The sequence below is a fragment of the Crassostrea angulata genome, chromosome 8, assembly GCF_025612915.1.
Source record: "Crassostrea angulata isolate pt1a10 chromosome 8, ASM2561291v2, whole genome shotgun sequence".
Lineage (NCBI taxonomy): Eukaryota > Metazoa > Mollusca > Bivalvia > Ostreida > Ostreidae > Magallana > Magallana angulata.
The window spans coordinates 40,831,588-40,852,855 of NC_069118.1; the positions used below are offsets into that span (position 1 = coordinate 40,831,588).

At 31.3% G+C, this 21,268-nt stretch overlaps 1 protein-coding gene across 1 annotated transcript; it reads right to left on the reverse strand.

Annotated features, from left to right (window-relative positions):
* Positions 1 to 3,166: 3,166 nt before the first annotated feature.
* Positions 3,167 to 17,759, reverse strand: LOC128158220 (serine/threonine-protein phosphatase 6 regulatory ankyrin repeat subunit B-like). Its single transcript, XM_052820977.1, has 12 exons — positions 17,736 to 17,759; positions 15,693 to 16,235; positions 14,929 to 15,108; positions 11,958 to 12,275; positions 11,542 to 11,670; positions 10,008 to 10,334; positions 9,694 to 9,852; positions 8,574 to 9,560; positions 6,684 to 8,192; positions 6,498 to 6,548; positions 5,535 to 5,624; positions 3,167 to 5,413 (listed from the first exon to the last, which is right to left on the reverse strand). The coding sequence occupies exons 2-12, from the start codon at positions 16,198 to 16,200 to the stop codon at positions 5,403 to 5,405; spliced, it is 4,269 nt and encodes a 1,422-aa protein (XP_052676937.1). The 5' UTR covers positions 16,201 to 16,235; positions 17,736 to 17,759; the 3' UTR covers positions 3,167 to 5,402.
* Between the last annotated feature and the right edge of the window lie 3,509 nt (positions 17,760 to 21,268).

Consider the following 21,268-nt stretch of genomic DNA (forward strand, 5'->3'; position numbering starts at 1 on the left):
CTAAATGCAATCAAAAAAGGCGAAGGCGAAAGTGCGAAGATGCGAAGGCCAGAGTGCAAAGTTGGGAAGGAGGGATAGTAGTATCGCTCCTTCGCCTTCGCACCTTCGCACTTTAGGCAGCACATGCTCGCGCTTCGTCGATCGTCGCATCTTCGCACTTTTACTCCTTCGCCTTCGCACTATCGCCCTTGCAACTTAGGTCGAAGTGGCCCTATCGGAACACCATAGATACATTGTATATGTAAATGTTTTTGTTAAGATGACAACCATACCCCGATGCAATGCCTCAATGTCTTGTTATACCGGAAGGATTTTTATTTTCTAAGATTAACCCCTTCTTTCACTTTAAGTTTATTTGAATATGAATAATAATTTCTGTTACTTTCTGTAAACTGCTGCAGTAAAAATTACAATAGTGTAAAGACTATTTCACAAATAATAAAAAAATATACTGAAAAACTTTAATCTACAAGGGGGTCACTATACTACAGGGGTCACTTTTCTTCATGTGGAGTGTACTCATTTTTATGAAAATGACACTAAGTCTTATTCTTCAGGCAAAGGGGTCATTTTTCTACGGAGAATAATGACCGGGGGGTCATTTTTCTACGTAGAATAATGACCGGGGGGTCATTATTCTACGTACAAAAATGACCCCCGGTCATTATTCTACGGAGGTCATTATTCTTAATTACACCGGCTTTCCCCAAATTTATTTTAGAATTAAATTTGTTGACGGTTTATAATGATGAAATTATGGTGTACAGATTCAAAATATTCTATATTTTATAAAAATAAAGTACTTTTTAAATTATTTTACATCAAACTGATCATGTTGATTGCTTCTAGCTATCAATATATCATTATTGCCGATCATTCCTTTAAGGTGGCTCGACACACCAATGCATTATTTGATGGATCGATGAAGAATCATTTTTGAGAAATGATTATACAAAAATGACACCTATATCGGCCTCTGATTATTTTATATGAATTTTTTTGTATTTTTTGATAGAAACCGGAAACATCGTTTTAGCTGCGAACAAGATATATTAGAGCTAAAAATTTGTTATCAATTAATGCACAATACAATTATCTATAAATATATATCAAAAACGGCCAGATAAACTTTGAAATATTTTTGTAAAAAAAATATTTATGAAAATGAAAAAAAAGGATTGTAGATATTTTTTAAATCTATGGATAAAAACTGCAGATAAACTGTTACTCGCATTTAACAATTGCTGTGCAATCATATTTCAACAAGAAATTGAAACCAAATAGTGAAATTAAAGAAAAAATGGAAAATTTTAAAATCGAACCGATCCCGATTGTAATTAAACTGATCCCGAACGAAATCACATAAAGTAAGAATGAATCAGAATTTTGCAAAAATTTCAGGCTGTTTAGCTGTAAAATGGTTTCGTCATTTACTAACTTCACAATTTATATCAATTACTTAGAAAAAAAAAACTGCAGTTTATTTGTAAAATTTCAATTTTAAAATAATTCTGATCGGGATCAGTTTTTTTTCAATCGGGATCGGTTAAAATTTGATAAATAGCAATTTTTCCAAAATTTCGCATTTTCATTTCAATTTCTTTGTAAAATATCATTGTTTAGTAAATAGTTTATGTGACTATATGTAATTTTTAAAATTTTATCCATAGATTAAAAAGATATTAAAGAATTACAATTTTGATTTCAGAAATATTTTTTTAATTAAAAAATTAAACACTTGACCAAACGATCTTTGGCATGAATTTATTTATAATTAATTTACACATTTATTGACAACAAATTTAAAGCTCTAATATATTCTGTTTGTCTGCCAAACAGTTTTTCCTATTTCACTGAAAAAATACAAAAAAATTCGTATAAAATAACTGAAAGCCGATATTGATCTCTGTTTTGTGGAATCATGTTTCAAAAAAGATTTTCTATCGATCCATAAAAAAAAATTTTGATGTGTCGAGGAACCTTAAAAGGAATACTTGTTTCTTTTCTTGTTAAATCTGTAAAGAGTGTGGGTACCCTACAAAAAAAACAACAACAACAACCACTATTTACGTTAATAGTCAATGCTGCATGTTATACTGTAAAAGTGTACGACATTTTTTTCCCGAACAGAATTCCGATAAAACTCCTGTAGGAATCATGTGTAATACTAATAGATAGAATTAATTAATTTCATCAAACCATGTATCAGTAATCGAAATATTTCTGGATCAGAGCAATTACATGACTATGTTGAACTTTTGTCTCGTTAATCCCAGACAAGCAGAGATACTCTGATTTACAGAGACAGCAGAGCGTTTGGTTGAACGAGACTATAATGAACTGTAGCGTAGGAATTATTCCTACGCAATAGATCAATATAGTCTCGTATTCCGAATGCATACGAATACAAAATTGTCTGAATTGTTCCTACCATTTAAAATCTGACTATTTTTAAGGTATATATAGATAATTTACATTGGAAAACAATACTTCTAAATACATTACATCGAATTTATCGATTATTTTTTAGTACTCAGTCTAGTCAGCGGTTCTTGCCTCAACAATTCTCCATTTATTCCAGTATAGTATATACACTGCGCATATAGAGTCTTGAAATAAATAGTGAAATTCTTTTAAAACATAATTCTACATTAGCACCAATTTGAAAGTGCTCTATCTTTATCATCCCATACCTATACACAGAGTCGCAGCTTCACCACCTCTAGTTCATCCGGGAAGATCGATCTAAAAAAAAAAGCCGAGGTCTTCACACTTGCATTCAAAATTGGTAAATAGTCATCTTCGATCTTCACATACGGCATTGTCTGGGCAGGCGTCATCGTCGGTAGCATTTTACATGTAAACACACTTCCTCTCCAAAGAACTTTCACCTGTGAACAAAATTTTAGGTGTGTCCAGTGTCCACAAATGTCGCATTGACCCCAATTTACAAAGCTGATACGTGTACTAAAAGCGTCAACCGAAACTATGTGAAGCAAAATGCAAAGTAAGATACATTTGAATCCTCGAATTTTTTCAGCAAAACTGGTACATGTATTTTCAAGGAGATCCAACCTACACGCATTTATATATACAGCATGCATGCATACATGTACATGTCACCACAGTGTTGATTTGAGGAAAATAACTCTATTTCTCTCTATTTCATACTTTATTTCATATATATGTAAATATAATTGTACACAAATTACAATAAACTTAATGCATGTGCACAAGAGGACAAATGTCAGGAGATAAAAGAGAAACAAACTCATAATAGCATATTTACAGTTGCATATTAAAGGACTTTCATAAACTGTCAGGTGTATATGTCTGAAAGCTACATTAAGCAACCATTGATTGAGATGTGAATATGGAGAAGCTTAGATTTTCATGGTCTTTAATAAAATCGGATGAAACATTAAAATTTATGCGGCCATATTTTCTCTGGGTTTTAAGGAAAAATTCACTCTTTATAAATTATATTTATTTTATATCTATAGGATTGAATAGCTTTTATGATATATCGGAGATAAAGTCAAACTTGCATGACGGCATGTTGATAGTTGCTGCAGATATACACATACATTTCTCTTGTATAATATATTTGTATTGGAAGAGTGCGGTTTAAGTTATGGAAATTGCGCCCAATCCCAATTTATGTAGAGTAAAACGTCAAATCAAATCAAATTGATTCCGTTGTTTTAACCATAAACAAAGCTCACCTAATTAAAAGCTGGCAAAGAATTACACACAAATAAACAACACCTTTTTCATTAAAAATTTGACGAACAAAGATTCGAATCTCGTTTTAAGTACAAGTATTGTACGTATTTACTTACGAAAAACTGAAAATGGAGACCAAACACCTTTACATATAAATTTAATAAATATCTCATACTATTAATCAGTGTGAATCAGTATGAAATCATTTTAAAATTGGAATTAATTGAACAACCGGATAAGCTATATAATTCATTGTGTATTGTATTGGCATATTTTGTAAGGCTAGTGTGATAAATATGATATTAATAACAACATAAGAACATAAGATTTTTTTGGCATCCGTCATATCGTAATCTTTATGCATTCATTGATTTAATTTTGTTGATTTATACTACCAACAAAATTGACGAAATTAAATGTATAAGCTAAAGGTATGTTTTCCTACATTCAAACGAATTAAAATTTTCCCTATCTCTCTTTTTTTCCTCCTTAGACGAATAAAGACACCACTCTGTATCTAGTTACAATGATATATCTATAAAACAAGATAGAGATTTGTGTTAGGGTTACGTGCTTGGTAGAAAAATAGCTACCAATTGAAAGCAGTTATCAAATGACATTCACATTTATTTTTACAAACACAAACAACAATACTCCAAATAGTATTGATCTTATAAAATTCTGAAGCAGATTTTGAATGAGAGCCAATGTTTTGTTTACCTTGGAAGTGGCTGTAATTATGTGCTCAGCAGATGACTCAGTACAGCATGAAATATGTATAAGCAAAATTCGTTAACTTAATCATTCATAAGAAATGTTGATAAAAACCTTAAACATAATGGTATCGTTCTTATACCTATATAAAAGTCATCACTGAGTCCTAAATAAATGTTCGCATAATGTCCCATCCTATGGCAGATAAATTGTCAATAATGCGAGTTCATATGCAATACTTTCCTTTTTTATCAAATATTTTACACCTTGCTTATGTTTGATATTTCAAAAGAATTTCTTTTTGTACAACGATTTCCTAATTTTAAGCATGATATCTGTCCTTCCGTTAATGTAAGCTGTATAAATTCAACTAGCCCTGATGTCCATATCTCTCTGTAATGAACGAACAACACACGCAATGTTAGCATTCCTTAATATTCAGCTTCTTGAACCTGACTTATCACATAGTCATCAAAATGTAGGTCACTGTCTTCAAAACATTTTTATAAATTCCACTGTTTTTCTTTTTCAACAGGAATTTTATTAAAATCCAAACTCACACAGTGTTTCATAAACGTATTCAATGTTTCTATACGACTTTTTGTTACTTCCTAAGGTAAAACATACAATGTTCCCTGCTTATAAGGATTCCATTTTCTTCATTTTGACACTGGTTACGAGTTTCCACCACATGATGAATATAGGGTGATTACGAGTCATATGAACATGTTTGATTATTAAAACCTATGAACTTTATTAAAAGTTGTCAACATTTTTATTTAATCAAATTTTAATTATCTTTCGTATATTCTTTTCACGTTTTAAATGCCAACCTACAGAGGTTTCATTCAGTTGGATGAAAAATTTTCCCTAAAGAACCTCTAATTTTCCTTTATGAGTCAGTAACTTTGGTGGTGAACTGCTAAATGTTTGTACAGATGCGTTTCAGTGATCTTTCTCCATTACATTTTATCTAAAATGTAATATGAAAAAATGAAAGTTATTTAATCGTTGATCTTAAGCGTTTAATTATTTTTTTCTTGTTTTGTGACATAAGTATTAACACACAAAAATATATATAAATAATGCTATACCTTCTTCCTTCGATATTTTTTCCAACCGTTCACCACGAGTTGAATCCTCTATGGAGACCTTTCTTTTTCTTTTTTCCTTTCCACTCAAATCTTTTGATATATAAAACAATCTTATGATAATATTCAAGAATTTCAAAGATTGAGTGTAAAACTTAAAGAACCATTAACACATTTGACAACCTATAAGTTAACTTTTCTCCTAAAGCGTAAAAAAACTATGCATGTTTAATTAATTGACGACGGCGCTTTCTTCAGGATCTACATTGTTTTCATAACCTTCTAGATGTTCCAATTATATTACATTTAATATATATATATATATATTAGGGATGTCAACGAGTACCCGGTTAACCAGGTACTCGAGTATCGAATACTAAAATCGGTACTCGGTTACTCGGATGTATATTTTAATTATCGTGACCAAGCACCTGTTACCTAACTTTTCTCACCTTTGGCTGTCTTCTACCCTTATTTTTGGCTTACTTTAATGATTTGTTTATATTTATTTAATGATTTGTTTATATATATATATATATATATATATATATATATATATATATATATATATATATATATATATATATATATACATGGTTTGAAATAATATTTTGGATCAAATAGCTAACCAAAGTTATTTTTTAAACTCAGTTAAATTTCAATTTTAACAACAAAACGCTGGAGGAAAGCTCGTAAAATGATATCAAAATAATAATAAACCAATAATAAATAAAACAGTCCTAATGTATGTAAATATGTGATACGCATACGTATGCATCATTTATAAAAACGGTATTCAAAGGCTACCGTACTTGAGTGACCACTTTTCAAATTTCTCACAATATCCAATAAAAACTTGTTTGGCAAGATATATATATATATATATATATATATATATATATATATATATATATATATATATATATATATATATATATATATATAAAAGCTGAGATATGGTTTTACCTGTTTCTACAGACAATATTCTTTGAAGAGCAGTGACTCTTTTTTTGTAATCTGAAATAAAAGATTAAACAGGTATAACCTAGTTATTGAAAACGGATTAGTACTCATATTTGTTGCATTTTACAGTATCGGGCTAGCAATAAAACGGAATTGTGCTAAAATGTCATCTACACACAAAGTTCTCACCATGTTGTTGAAGCCACTCTTTGTGCTGATGTAAGAGATGAAAAGGACAAAGTTCTTTCTCCTCTGCGTACATACTTTCGAATTGTTCTCTATTTTGTGTTGCTTGTTGAATGGAAACCCATCGCTTCAGGACATCATTGACAAACGCGTTTTTACTTTGTTTTAAACAATCGTTCACTATCACAGTCAACGTTTTTTGTTTGGCTGGATTAAAATAGAAAATTAATAATTCTATCAATAAATGATAGTTGGAAGCACGTACAACCTTATGAATGACAGTTTCCATTTTGTTATTACTTAGAGAAATATCTGCATCATTTGACAAAAGATCATTAACGATAGTGAGATATTCACTTGCTGTGTTTGTAGCCAAGTCCGACTTGCAGAAAAATTCAACAGCAGAATGTAAAGGAGTATTTCCATTCACATCTTTTGAGTTAACAGAAGCACCGTTTTGTATTAACAATTTCAATACAACACTCTTTGTACAATAATGAAGGGGTGTAAAACAATTGCCATCCACAGCATTTACTTTGGCATTTGCTTTTAGCAAAATTGAAGATGCTTCGTAATTGCCCATGTTTGAAGCCAAATGTAATGGGGTTTTTCCATCTTTATCCATTAAATTGACCTCAGCATTGTATTCCATCAGAATTTTCATAACAAAAAGGTGTCCATTTTCTAGGGAGACATGCAAGGGGGTTCGACCTTTTTGATCCGGCAAGTTTATATCTGCTCCGTTTTTTATTAAGGTCAAAAGGACACTTCTTCCCGATCTAGCAGCAAGAAAAACTGGTGTTTGAAGTAAATAATCGCGTTTGTTAACGTGTCCATTACATCGTAACAAAATATCTGCAGCCGCATGGCTGCCTATTTCTGCAGCCACGTGTAAGGGTGTTTTCCCACTTGAATTCGGAAAATTAGCATTGGCCCCATGCGTTAAAAGAAATTCTGCTACATCAAGCTGTTGATTGTTTATTGCTTCATGCAAAGGTGATATCCTTTGAAGATCGCACTGATTAACATCAATGCTAATTATGACAGCTAGTACATCCTTCACAATACTTTTATTTCCATAGATTCCGCAGAAATGGAGAGGTGTTTTTCCGTCAATATCCTCTGTGTAAACACAATGTCGACGTTGCAGAAATATTCTTAATATTTCGTTATTACCTGATTTTACAGCATAATGAAGTGCCGTTCTTCCAAAACTATCAACTATGTTAGCATCTGCCCCTGCGTTAATCAAACATTCCACTACTGAATAATACTTATTCTCTGCAGCAATGCTTAATGGAGATTTTGAGAGGAAATCAACGGCGTTTACATCCGCCTTTGAATTGACCAGAGATCTTACAATATCAACATGTCCATTACAAGATGCAACATGTAAAAGTGATCTTCCTTGGTGGTCTTTGGTGTCCAAGTTTGTATTTTGCTTGATGTAAGGTAAAAGGTCTCTCATCATGCCTTTTCTTGCAAATTCCATAGCAGGGTTACTTTGAAATTCTGTTAAAAGTAAAACCTATGTATTTATATCATTGCATTTCTGTATATCCACTATAAAATTGCCGATTTTTATTTCTTGAAAACAATAACTTTCATGTATTCTACCTAGCTAAGATTATATTTTCAACCAATAAAAAATTGATTTATTATCATTATCTATTGTTTGTTCTTTTCATTTCTATTTCATTTCTAAATCCGATTTTTGACAATATTCTAGACATATTTTATTTGGGAAAAAAAACAAACATCAAACATCATGCGATTGGAATTAAAAGTAGTTGATTCTATTGTAAGACTAGTACAATAAATTTTTATTTGAATTTTCTCCATTGTAACAACGTATTAGGATACCTGAAAAATAACAGCCCCCGTTTAAAATACCTTTTGTTTCAAATTCCTCAAACATCTTTAATATATCCTCATGTAATTTTGCTAGCATTCTTGGAGTCACATTTTTAGAATTACATCTATCGATGTTACTAGTATTTGAACATTTTAAAATTATTTCAACAATATCTGCGTGGCCGTTTCTGGTCGCTAAATGAATAGGTAAATCATTTTCATAATCGGAAAGGTTAATATCTGCTGAGGCTTTCACCAGTATTTCAGTAACATCTTTGAAACCATTTTCAGACGAAATGCATACAGGTGTTTTCATGGTTTTGTTCCCTATATTGACAAGAGATCCTCTGTTTAACAATTTTTGCACGATTTCGCCACGCTGATAATTATCTGTTAAACTTAGCAATGCTGCATGCAGGGGTGTGTTGCCATCGTTATCGATGCAATGTACATCGGCTCCGTATATCAGTAAGTTATTAACTATTTCTAAAGATCCATTCTTGCTTGCAACATGTAAAGGAGTTTCTTGATTGTTTCCAGTAGAATTTACTAAAGCACCAAATTTCAATAAACTTTTCAAAGCAGAACCGTGTTTATTCTTCACTGTTAAGAAAAGAGGCGAACAATTATTTCGATCTCTGATTTCAGAATTGCTTCCTTTATGTAAGAGAGATTCTATTATTTTCCAATGTCCATTACGAGAGGCTAAAATAAGTGGTGTATCAAAATTTTTATCTACGACATCTATCTCAGCACCACAAAGAAGTAGCTTTTCAACAATACGGAGCAAATTTCTGTCAGATGCCAAATGCAAAGGAGTTTGAAGCTTTTCATTCCGTACGTTAGGATTCCCACCTTCTTCAAGAAACCCAAGCACTAAGTTTGGATTTCCTATTTCCCAGGCTTGAAACAAAGGGTCGACGATTGATTTCTGCTTCACGGGTTCTAATGTCAAATCATGATCATCAAATACTTTATTCACTATATGTTCCTCTTGTTCGGATGAAGAAACTTCAATTTTTGATGCTAATAACGAAATGTTATTTACAATTAGTTGTCGTATTAAAATATCTTTGTTCGTACAATGTACTTAAAAAATATGGACAATGAAAATAATATTGTGATAATTTACTTTAGATAATTAATATGAAGACCATACCGTCGCGGTATTCAAGGATAGCTTTTATCTTCAAATTGTCAACGTTTCTTAATACAGATGTGTCTTCACCTCCTAACATTGCTGTAATGATTTTTGTGAATGTTCCTCTCCTCAAAGCCTCCGAAACTTTTGACGATGGATTGATGTAAAACACCAGACCTTTTAAAATCGACAAAAATGGTTATGCATATGCATGTACCTGTTGTATTAAAAAAGAATGACATATATTTTGATTTTCGGAAACGTGAAGTGTAAGTATCTCCTAGATCGCTTACAACCCTTATTTCTCAACAAAATAAGTTATATATATTTACCTTGGCCAAATCCTGAGTCATTAAGTAAACTTGTATCTAGAAAAACGGATAATCGCAACAGCGACGTTGACATACTGCTAAAAAGCATCTTTGTTATGCTATACACTGATCCTCTTTCCTCAACGAAGTTTTGATAGGGAAATCGTCTTGTACATTTGAATGTTAAATGTATTGCGTTTTCATATTCAGTCACATTTTGTATTTCAAGTTGTGATGTTTTCATGTTTTTACATACAAATTCATTTGTATCAAAGCTGAATTGCTTTAGGTATGAAGACATGCTCAAATCCAGATCCCATTTGATTTGAACCTCAATTTGTTCGTTGACTGTAATTTGTAATGAAAAAAAAATTACTTATCTAAACATAACAAATTTCATTCAAATCGTATTTAATCAAGAAAGAGGCTTTTTGTGAGAAAACATTCATTTTTATGTTAACGATGGTTGTTCGATATGTAATGTGTATTGCAGCACAGCGCGATAACGCCTTACACGATTTCGTGGTTGATGATACATTTGAATAGCTCTATCAAAATATTTCAAACGGTATAAATACGGCATTTAGTTCCACACAGTTGAACCTTTTATTCATATCAATAGAGCCAGCAGTTGACTATTGTTTAAAAATATTAGGAAACGTTTGAGATTATTAAAAAAATTGTTACTGAATTGTGAGAAGGTAATGTATCCGGATTTGATTTGTTAACTAAAGTAATCTTTGGATGGCACAGATGCAGCAAAAAGTGACCGACTTGTAACTTCAACACGCAGGGCATATGTCTAAAAAAAAGTGGGGGAAATAATTGAGAATAATGCAAATACACGATTCCCAAATTCGGTCAAAGATAATTTGCCAATGCATTTAGTCGTGACGAAATGTGGATCAACTATTCGATCTGGCAATAAAATTTGGAAAAAAAATGGCTAACTAAACATGGTATAGGCTTGTAGTTGCCAAGAAAGCCATAAGCATAAAATATTTTTTATTGCATATTTTTTTCATAAATTCTTGCGCTAAATAAATGTAGCAAAATTGTTAAAGGTCACTATAATATGGAGATGTTATACAAAAAGAGCTAAGAAAATATTATCGTCATCGACGCTCTGTGTCAGGATTTCTGCATGTTTTTTTACTTCGATCATGGTAATGCTCACTCACGTCTATATGACTAATGTAGCACAGGTTGTCACACCCACTATTCTCTCCAAATCGAGCCCAATTTTACTATTTCATAGCTTTAAAAAGTTATCTGGTCCTCTAAACATGTCCCGACAAGCCCCAACAAGCCCTTGTGTCAGCAACAGTCAGTCCCCAAGAGGTATATCTCAATGAGCGCTGCATTCCAGGAATGGATTTATATATTAAACTTGTGTATTTCTACCTGGGGAAATACTTTGAAGGTATGTAAATCTAATTTCACCATTTTAGTCGAATGCTCTTGAGACATCGTACAATACACATTTCTTTTCAAACAAACATCGTGGCCTGTATGTTTATATGTCTGTCTATGTTCCATCTGTTGGTTAACTTACCATCGGTTGAAAATTTGTTCTGAATAAGGGTTTTCATCAGATTAGTAAGGTATATATCTATATCAAACAGCGTTGAAGTGTTTCTCCATGAAGTATGTCTAATGATAATTGGGTCTTTGCATGTTTTGCCTGGAATAAAGGTCACAGGTAATATATATATATATATATATATATATATATATATATATATATATATATATATATATATATATATATATATATATATATATATATATATATATATATATATATATATTCAATTCCAAAACATATCGCAGTGTCCAGTTTTGAAGATTTAATAAAAGCGTTTTACTCTGTTTTGTTTTTCATTTTTTAATTTACATATATATATATATATATACAGAGAGAGAGAGAGAGAGAGAGAGAGAGAGAGAGAGAGAGAGAGAGAGCTCTACCATTTTGGAATTTTTCAGGATAGTAAATATATCCGTTGACTTGTACAACTCTGACGTTGTAGTTCTGCAATGTAGCCTCGACCTCCAGATCTTGAAACAATTCATTGAATAGTATCTTTAGACAGTTCTTGATTGGATATCCAGGGGCGGTTTTAAAATTAACAATCAGACAACCTTTTTCAAAACTGTCAACTACAATGTGGTTTTGTTTCAGCACAGGATTAGAATTGAGATTATGAATGTCAATTCGTGTTGCATTTTCTGTGATTGTTTTCCACTCTTGAGTATCATTGGATCTCAACACCATTCTAAGACTCACTGAAAAAAAATAATATAAAAAAGCTCATAACTATAGTAATAACTACACTTAGACCCGTGCGTGCACGGGTTGGCATTGCATATCATGTCGGGCATTTACGAAATAGATACATCAAAGTTGCACACCATGTTGACATTCAGAAATCGTGGCTTCTTCATATTAAACGCACTGAGTTAGAGTTATCTCCCGTAATTTCTTTTATGAACAGAATATATAGCAAATTTTGAATGAAAATTTACACGTATTTGTATTACAAGTATCGTTTTTTAGTTTATCCATGCAAATGTGATATTGTGGAAACATAAACTAAAGAGCATCCCGTGATTTAGCTTGAATGGAATGCGCATGTGCAAGATTGTAAAATCAGAAAAATTCAGACGATTTCCGGATTTTTTAAAGAATTCTCTATGATTATTAATTAGCGAAGCCTGATTGAGAAAAAATAAAAACAAATTGGTAATCTCCAAGTACCAATGATGTTAAAAATATATATATAAAAAAAGACAGTAGTCTTCCGATTTCTCGGTATAAAAGCTAAAAAATTCGAGTCTATTATTTTAATATAGTAGTATAGATAATATTCATAATAAATTGTTGTTTCATTTATCTGACCTAGCCTGAATAAATAAACACGTTGATTATCAGAATTTGTTCACTAGTATCAGATATCGACTACCTAACATTATGCACAGTATACAAGTTACCCGTATTCATTACCGATCGCTTAATATTATACGTATTTATTAATCCATTTTGTACATTTTATCTAAGCAGCAGCATTTTTTAATAAAGTAAACGTTCCCTTCATTTATATTCAATTATCTGTTAGGTACATGCATACGCTCGTGTAAAAAAAAGTTTATTCAGAAAAGCCTTTTATATTAAATACTCTAAAAAATAATAAATAGTCTAAAAAATAATAATATACTGGACCAAAACAAGCTGAATAACTATTAGGATTTAATAATATATGTAAAGTAATAGTATTTGTTTGGAGATTGTGCTACGTTTTTTATTTTATATATTCATTTTTCCATTGTAAAAAAAAGAACTGACCCGCCTTTCACTAAATACAATTTGCGTCAAAGTTTACAATATAACGTCATATCGACAATTTCATCACGATCAGTCATTTATTTTAATGATGAATTTAATTTGTTAATATTTTACGTTGTTGGACTTACTTGCTTGACTACTAAGTTGTGAGCAGAGACAATATTAAGTGTACTTTAAGTATTCCTACACATCAATCGCGATTTACTTTATTTTTTAACATTTTTGATGATTGTTTTGTTTGATGTCATAGTTATAACATATCCCGTACTTGCTAGTCGGCTCTACTACAAAGTAGACCTTAGCACTGTTGCATTTAAAAAGTAGCAAATATTTAATAAACTAGAAGTGTCCAAAAAATTACTGTAAGTGTAATAACAAACAATTTAAAAAAAAAGTAAAACTAATTTCTTTTTTTATTATTAAAATATATCGCATGACCTAAAAAGATGCCCATGCGCCTTATCGCTCACGTGAGCAATCAATTTTCAAAGCTTCCTTCAAATATGTTTGTGCTTTACACTGAACTCTTTTTGTAATTTGATGGTTTCACAGTGTTGTATGTATTATATATTGAGCATTACAATTCACAAAAAGATCAAGGTCAAGAAGATCATATATCTATACTTATACATGTAAATGAAGACATATTGCAAACACACTACGTAATGCCTGCACCAGAGTAGCTGCGTTCACCTCTGGTATTTCAACACAAGTGAGATTATGTCGATAAGCCACAACTTGACTGATAAGTAATTATTGGAAAACTAATTAAAGCACCCTTCATTTTCATTAACAAGTCCGAAATATTAAAATGGAGAGTAAGATGGTTGGCACAATATGGCGAATTTAAATCAGGAGTAGTTTGCATTAAAATATATATTCAAATAAAATAATATTGAATAATTACATGTACAAAATGAGTGAATATATTTACTCATAACTTGCATGGATACAACTCATTCGTTTGCGGAACATGAGCACTGCTGGGAGAATGGGATAGAACTTTCCAAAACGGGGTAACAATTGAAATAACGCAAATTGACTGAATAACGTCATGGCGAAAAGGTTAGGACGAATTAATCATGCAAGGCGGGCAGACATCTGGATCGGACGTTTCCGGTTAATACAAAATACAATAATAAATAGAATGGAACAATTTAATGGTTTCAGTTTGGATAAAAAAGAGAACTTCTCAGAACGGGGTGCCCAGAAACGCAGGATGACTAATAAACATTATGGCAGAAGGGCGAGTTAACAATCAAGTTGATACTTTGGATCTGACAACTTTGGTGTAAAATATGCACATAAATATGCATAGTTACATTAGCTGGTTTTTTTTTAAAATTTCATACGTTAAAGTTCGATTGAAATTGGCAAAGTGGTGTTGAAAAAGATGAAAATGTGAAAAGTTGAGACGACGACGACGACTACAACTTCAACAATGACAACATCATACAAATTTTGGTCAGAAAACCTCACATAATCTTTTAGCCTAGGAGAGAGAGAGAGAGAGAGAGAGAGAGAGAGAGAGAGAGAGAGAGAGAGAGAGAGAGAGAGAGAGAGGGATTTGATAATATAAATATAATATTAAATCACCTTCTCCAGTTGATTGCAGCTCTAATTGTTTCGTTTGACGGCGATCTTCTACCTGAATTATCATTTTGTTTTTATTTCCAATTTGTTCAATGAAAACAGGTTTATCCATTTGTGTTTCAACTGATATACTCATTGTATTTTTATTTCCTATTTGAGCTGTCGAAACATCTCTTTCAAATTCTGTCAAATAGAAAAAAATGTTTTCCTTCAAGGTTTTTATATTACGTTTTCTATTTAATTTGTCGTTATCAAATAATGAAGAAACAACCCTTAAATCACTCCTAGTATATTTACATTTACTTGCATAAAAATTATTTACGATGCAAGGAGTTTTCTGTTGAACTAATTTTGTACATAATACTTGAATTAAACACATTTTTAATTTCCAGTAATATTTAGAAATGGTTTATACATGATCTCTTTGTGTTAAAAATAAAATGTTTCGAAGAAAACAAATACATATTGAAGTTATATATCTTGTGTGCTAATCAAATTCCTTACAGTAATAAAACACTTTCAGGAAATCGAATCTAACTAAATTTTTAAAAAAAATCTATGACAATTAGATATGAATATATATATAACTTGGATTCTTTATATACTCATTACATTTTAAGGACATTTCCACAATAAATACACAACATTATTGCAATTTGCATTATGTTTTACATTCAAAACTTTTTTTTAAAAATGTGATGCCTTGTTAAGATTTTTTAAAAAACTTATTAAATATGTTCATTGTCGTCTGTATTTCTTTGATTTACCTTTAAGTCGAAGTTGCTGTGTACTCATTAAGTACGTTTGTCCAATGTGCGGAAATCTTTCAGCCATTCTAATTCCTATTTCCGACAATTCTTCACACAACTGTTGCTTATTATTTAAAGTTATCTTTTCATGGTGGTTTTCGGTTATGTGCGTTTTCCAGATTTGATTTAATGAAACAATATCGTCTTTAAAAGTCTGCATCTCAATGGCTCTGAATTTGGAGTTTTCAAGTACGTGTTCTGGCCAAGGGTTTCCTTTTAGCAAAACTTCACATAACACAGGTATGCGTAAAACAAAATTATTTTTATTCGATATCTCTTCCTGGCAGTTTTTATTAAGTGATCTAAATGTAGCACTCTCTTTAAAAGTCTCGAAATCAGGATGGCACTGTTTTAAAACATTCCCTAGGAATCTTGCACAATCAATTTTGAGATGAGTCTTCAAAATGTCAAAGTTTTGCATTAGCATGTACTCTTCACTGTCATTTGTATTCATTTTTTTTGGCATTTAAAGTTGTTACGAATATACCATTATACAATAATCTAAAAAAAAGTAAATTAAAAGCCACATTTTCATTAAATATGATACTGTAAGTCATTTAATTCCACAGTGTTTCAATAAAGTACCAATTGCAATAATTTTAATTTGACACTGCTAGAAAATCGATTGATCACAATATATGCGTCAAAATGTTTTATAACAACGAGTGCAAGTATTCAGGATGGGTTTAACTTCGCGGGAAAATGATAAATCGCGAATAAAGTGAAATAAAAATCACCGTGATTATTTGCCAATCTATCAAAAGAAATCAAAATACAATATGTTAAAGTAGAAGTGCAGTAAGCATGATTTCTCTTCGTTATGCCAATGCTTTGTTTCCTAACTTTACACAATAAAAATTATGTAAAACAAATAAAGACGTTTTATAGTATATACTCGTATTCCCCATTAAGTGTATGAAGCCCCGTTATAGTAGAATAATAAAAAAAATTGCAGCCTTTAACTTCATAGAAATTTTAGAAATTTGCCGGAAAGAATGTAGAACAATTTTACATTCATTTTGGAAAATTGCACTAAGAGGACACAGGGCATTAGTTAACTTCTGAACTGTAAATGATTGGCCCTCACTATAGAATTAACAAAGGTTTTCCATTTCATTTGGGGTTTGTATTTTAGGCGAAGAAAGAAAACGAATGGAATTGCTTGCCGGGCAAAAAAGGTACAGTGTATGAGAGGAGTCGATAGAGGAATATTTATCATAATTAGAGCTGAACTCGTTGTAAAGCAACCAGGAGGTCTTCCGTTGCAGTTTCGGGTCGAGAAAAGATTGTCTTTCAGTCTGATTAAAACCACACCTTCTCCTCACACTTCAAGGTCTAACAAAGGGGGCAATATTCACACGTCTTTGACAACTGATCAATCAGGATTGGATTTCTTTAAAAGGAGACCAAAAAATTCAAGTCTGTGTTCTATATAGCCTCCACTCTGCGTATTGAAGAGTGTCATCTCTCACAAAACAGATAAAGGCATGTATGTGATAAGTTAAGGTATATTTAGATTGTATGCAAATGTAGTGGTCATCTAAGTATGACATCTTATCGATATATAAAGAGGCATCAAAGAGTATAAGAAGAAGGGGATTGGTTTTAATCAGACTGGATTGTCAATATGATAAGAGTCAGTTCAGGAATTCGAAAACGAGACTCGCTTGCAAAGCACAATATTTATACCAATAAATTTCTCTATTCAACTTGGTTCATGATTATATCATGTTAAATTTTCTGAAGAAAAAAAGTATCAAATATGTAAATTTATATAATTATTCCAAACTGAAAAACAAAACAATAAATACGTGTATGTACAACTGATGACACAATATAAAAATAGGCTTAGTCTTATATCATAGTGTATTCAACACAAACACTATTGCGTTGTTTCACGGAAACGTCATATTTCATAAACATTTCCTTTACTTATAGTTACATGTCTACCGCTAACATATTATCATTAAATATTGAAAAGAACACAAAAAAATATATTACCCGCTAACGGTGGTTTATAATGCATTTTTTTCTGCAGTGTCGTCACTTTCAAACCCCGCATGAATCACCTAAAATTATTTTAATTGTTTAATAAAATCCCCTAAAAACACATATCTATCTCACTTAAAAAGTGTGACATTCTGTTAAGTGAATCATATTCCAAGGTATTTCAAGAAATAAGAAAAATGTTAACGCTTGCAGTGATTTGATGATCTCTACGACGACCGACTGCGTTGCTTAACGTAGCCATACTTGATAACTTGCATGTCAACATGAAAACCAATACTATTTAAGATGTGTCACTTAAACCTTTAAACATATAACTCATATCTTATTCTGATCACAACTATAGAAGTTTAGCCAGTTTAATGGTTTAGTTAACCCCCATTCTCAGTCGAAATTAGCCTTTCGCCGCATATATACGGAAGTAGAAGCCGATCGAAGTGACCTCTGACGTCACAATTACGTTAAAATAAGGGGAAATAATTCTAACTGTAATTACTGTCAATCAAATGACCGAAATCTGAATTCGTTTCAAAATCATAAAAAAGCTAACGAATAAGAACATTTCTTCAGAGATATGATGCAAATGTAACTTGTCCTTATTTAAAGTTCACATTTAATAGATTTTAAGATGATTCCGGTGATTTTCGAAAATTTCTGTAATACTGACCCTTGATTTTCGAGAGGGGCGGGGGAAGGCGGTTACAAGTAAAGCCTACCCGACAACACTATAAAACCTAATATGCCAAGGTGAACTGATGTTGGAATCACTTTTAAAAAGGAGAAATCTCTGAAATGAACATTATGTTGAATTATATAATGTTCATCATCTTATTTTAGATAAAACTAGTTCTATAGTACTCATAGAATCACAAATCAATAAAAACTCGTTATGATGATACGTGTACACATTTTTAATTATAGACTGCGCTCGCCCCAACGGTCGCGCATTAAAACATATTTATTTAGTCTCTTTGTTAGGAAACCAAAGGCCCTAAATCATTTTCAAAAGATATTACCTTGTAAAAGAAAGAGAAATTTTAAAGTTAATAAAATGTTTTAGATAGTGTAAAGTCTATAAGCTCCTAAAACTTGATATTTTCCGCGGTACGGAGATAAGCGGAAAATAATTGTCTTGTTGATTCGAGTTGAAAATTGTATCCAATGAAATTCATAGTTACGAGTCACGTGGTGACGATTGTATGATTGGTGTTCGATTAGAACGAAAAATCAGTTCTAGCCCGTCTTCTGAAAAAGACGCATCAATTTTCATCAATATTTTTTTTTATTTTACTATAATTTAGAAGTTTAGAATTTTTATATTTTCGTCGCAAAGTCCCTGCATTACCCTGGAGACAGTGCGACTTTTCATGGTTTTGGACACAGTTTACAGAGATTTTTTATCTAATAGTTTTTATTTCTGGTTTTTTTTTCTCTGGCCGGTCACGTCGGTGATGAAAGGATCAAATATTTGTTAAAAAAGGGTGAGGCAGTGATTTTTTTTTAATAATACATCATATGTATTTGATACATTTTTGTATAGTTTAGCTTAAAAATAAACTTCCGGCTCCCCTATATACATTCTGGGCTAGTCGGCAAATATATATTTGCTTGTCATTTTTGTCAGATTAGATAAGACTGGTAGTATCCACTACATGTGTGAGACAAAAGTTACATATTAACATATTGTAAAATAATACGTAATCATAAATCTATAAAACTATAGCCATTTTTAAGGACGCTATATGGATAAAAATCAATTCCTTTTTTATGTCGGACTGTTTCCCCCCCCTCTCTCTCTCTCTTTCTCTCTCTCTCTCATTGAAATTAAGAAGAGTACATCCTCATATCTCTTTGTCGATAACACTGGTATATATGATAGAAATAAATTGAATCGATATTCACTAAAAATGTGTTAGCCCTTGTTAAAACTATGCTAGTATATACACAGGAGTATATATAGCGAAGTGTATAAGAATGAACATGCATGTTCACACCCACATTGATTATTTAATCATACAATTTAGGTACAGTATAAAAGTATAAAGAATTAGTTTATATGTGAACATTATATCAACACGAAAAGTGTTTGAAATTTGAAATAGCTGAAAACCCAGATGTATGGCACATAAATACTTACACAAAATTGTACGCCCGTCTTCAAAATCAATACTGCGCATTTTCAGTTCCGATAGCCCCAAAAGTACGAAAGCCTATAAGCATACAAGTCTACATCTCTCTCTCTTTCTCTCTCTCTCTCTCTCAAGGAAACTGCATTTTGAGAATTGTTTACCTAAACCCCAAACTAAAACCAACCAAAAAAGAGTATCTTAGCATTCGCAGTACGCGAAGAATTCTTTTAATGCAATTAAATGCATGAGTATATTATGTTTGCGAGTATAAGTTCACTATTATCAGTAATTTAGTATTAATAGTTATACTAGTAAATAGACTGTTCCATTTCACAGATGTGTTTGTAAATTGCTATTTGACAAAAAATTGCTTTTATGTATGTAGCATAATTGTGTTTTAACATGTTTTTTTTAATCAATAAATTGAATTGAATATTATAATATATTAAGTATTCACAAGTCGTACTAAAATGAAAATATGCTGTTATTAACTAGCTTATTTTCACACTAAAGGTTTATGTCAACTCGATCATGGCATTGAGAAACTTCAATTTTATACTCTTTGCTTGTTCAAGATTCTAGTCACTGCGGTTGTAAGTCCTCTTTAGCGGCAGAACATCAACCATTGCGTCTGGACTTTATTTACACCTATATATTTATTACTTATTATTTGAAATTCGATATATACATAGAACCATGCTGCTAAGTTTCATTTAAGTTTTCAGTTTGAACACAACTTTTGAAAGTAAGTTTCTTTCATTTACCACTTTTTTACACAGTAAGAATGCTTAAACTTCTGACGATAACTATCGTGAGAGAATACACACGGGACATGCAAAAGCACATATTCAAAACTCACGGTATTCGTACTATTCTATTCATTCATTTTATGAACAATTACTCCTCCAAAATAATTTAAATCATTTAATAATTTAAACTTTATTTGTAGACAAGAACATGTACGGGTGATGATGCACATTTCTATTTAAATGATTTGATTTGTTATTGAATAATAAATATTTCTGATTTTTAAGTTTCGAATCTTGTATTGTTTTTCTGAATTTCGATATATAAATGAGCCATCTTGGCTTTCGTACAACAATTATCTGAATTTGTTTATGAATATAGCCAAAAAATCCGTATCAAAATTACATAATGCCTTTAAGTTTAAACTTGCCTCGAGTTCCATTATCTATTCAGTGCGTTATCTTGTCAAAGTTTTTTAATAAAATACGACGATGGCAACGGTTCTGTTTGAAATGTGTTATCAGCTTTTTAAACGAGTATGTTTTAGAGTATATTATCATTGATTCTAATATACATTACCGGTATTTTAAAGAGGCTATAAGTCTGAGTAAATAATTTTGTCCAACGCTATTAACAAAATTTAAAATATGT

Excerpts from the sequence above, each read along its gene's own strand:
- LOC128158220 (XM_052820977.1), bottom strand. The coding sequence starts at position 16,200 with ATGCCAAAAAAAATGAATACAAATGACAGTGAAGAGTACATGCTAATG. Across the intron at positions 9,853-10,007 it reads TGACTCAGGATTTGGCCAAG|GTCTGGTGTTTTACATCAAT; the intron begins GTAAATATATAT and ends CGATTTTAAAAG. Across the intron at positions 8,193-8,573 it reads TGAGGAATTTGAAACAAAAG|AATTTCAAAGTAACCCTGCT; the intron begins GTATTTTAAACG and ends TACTTTTAACAG.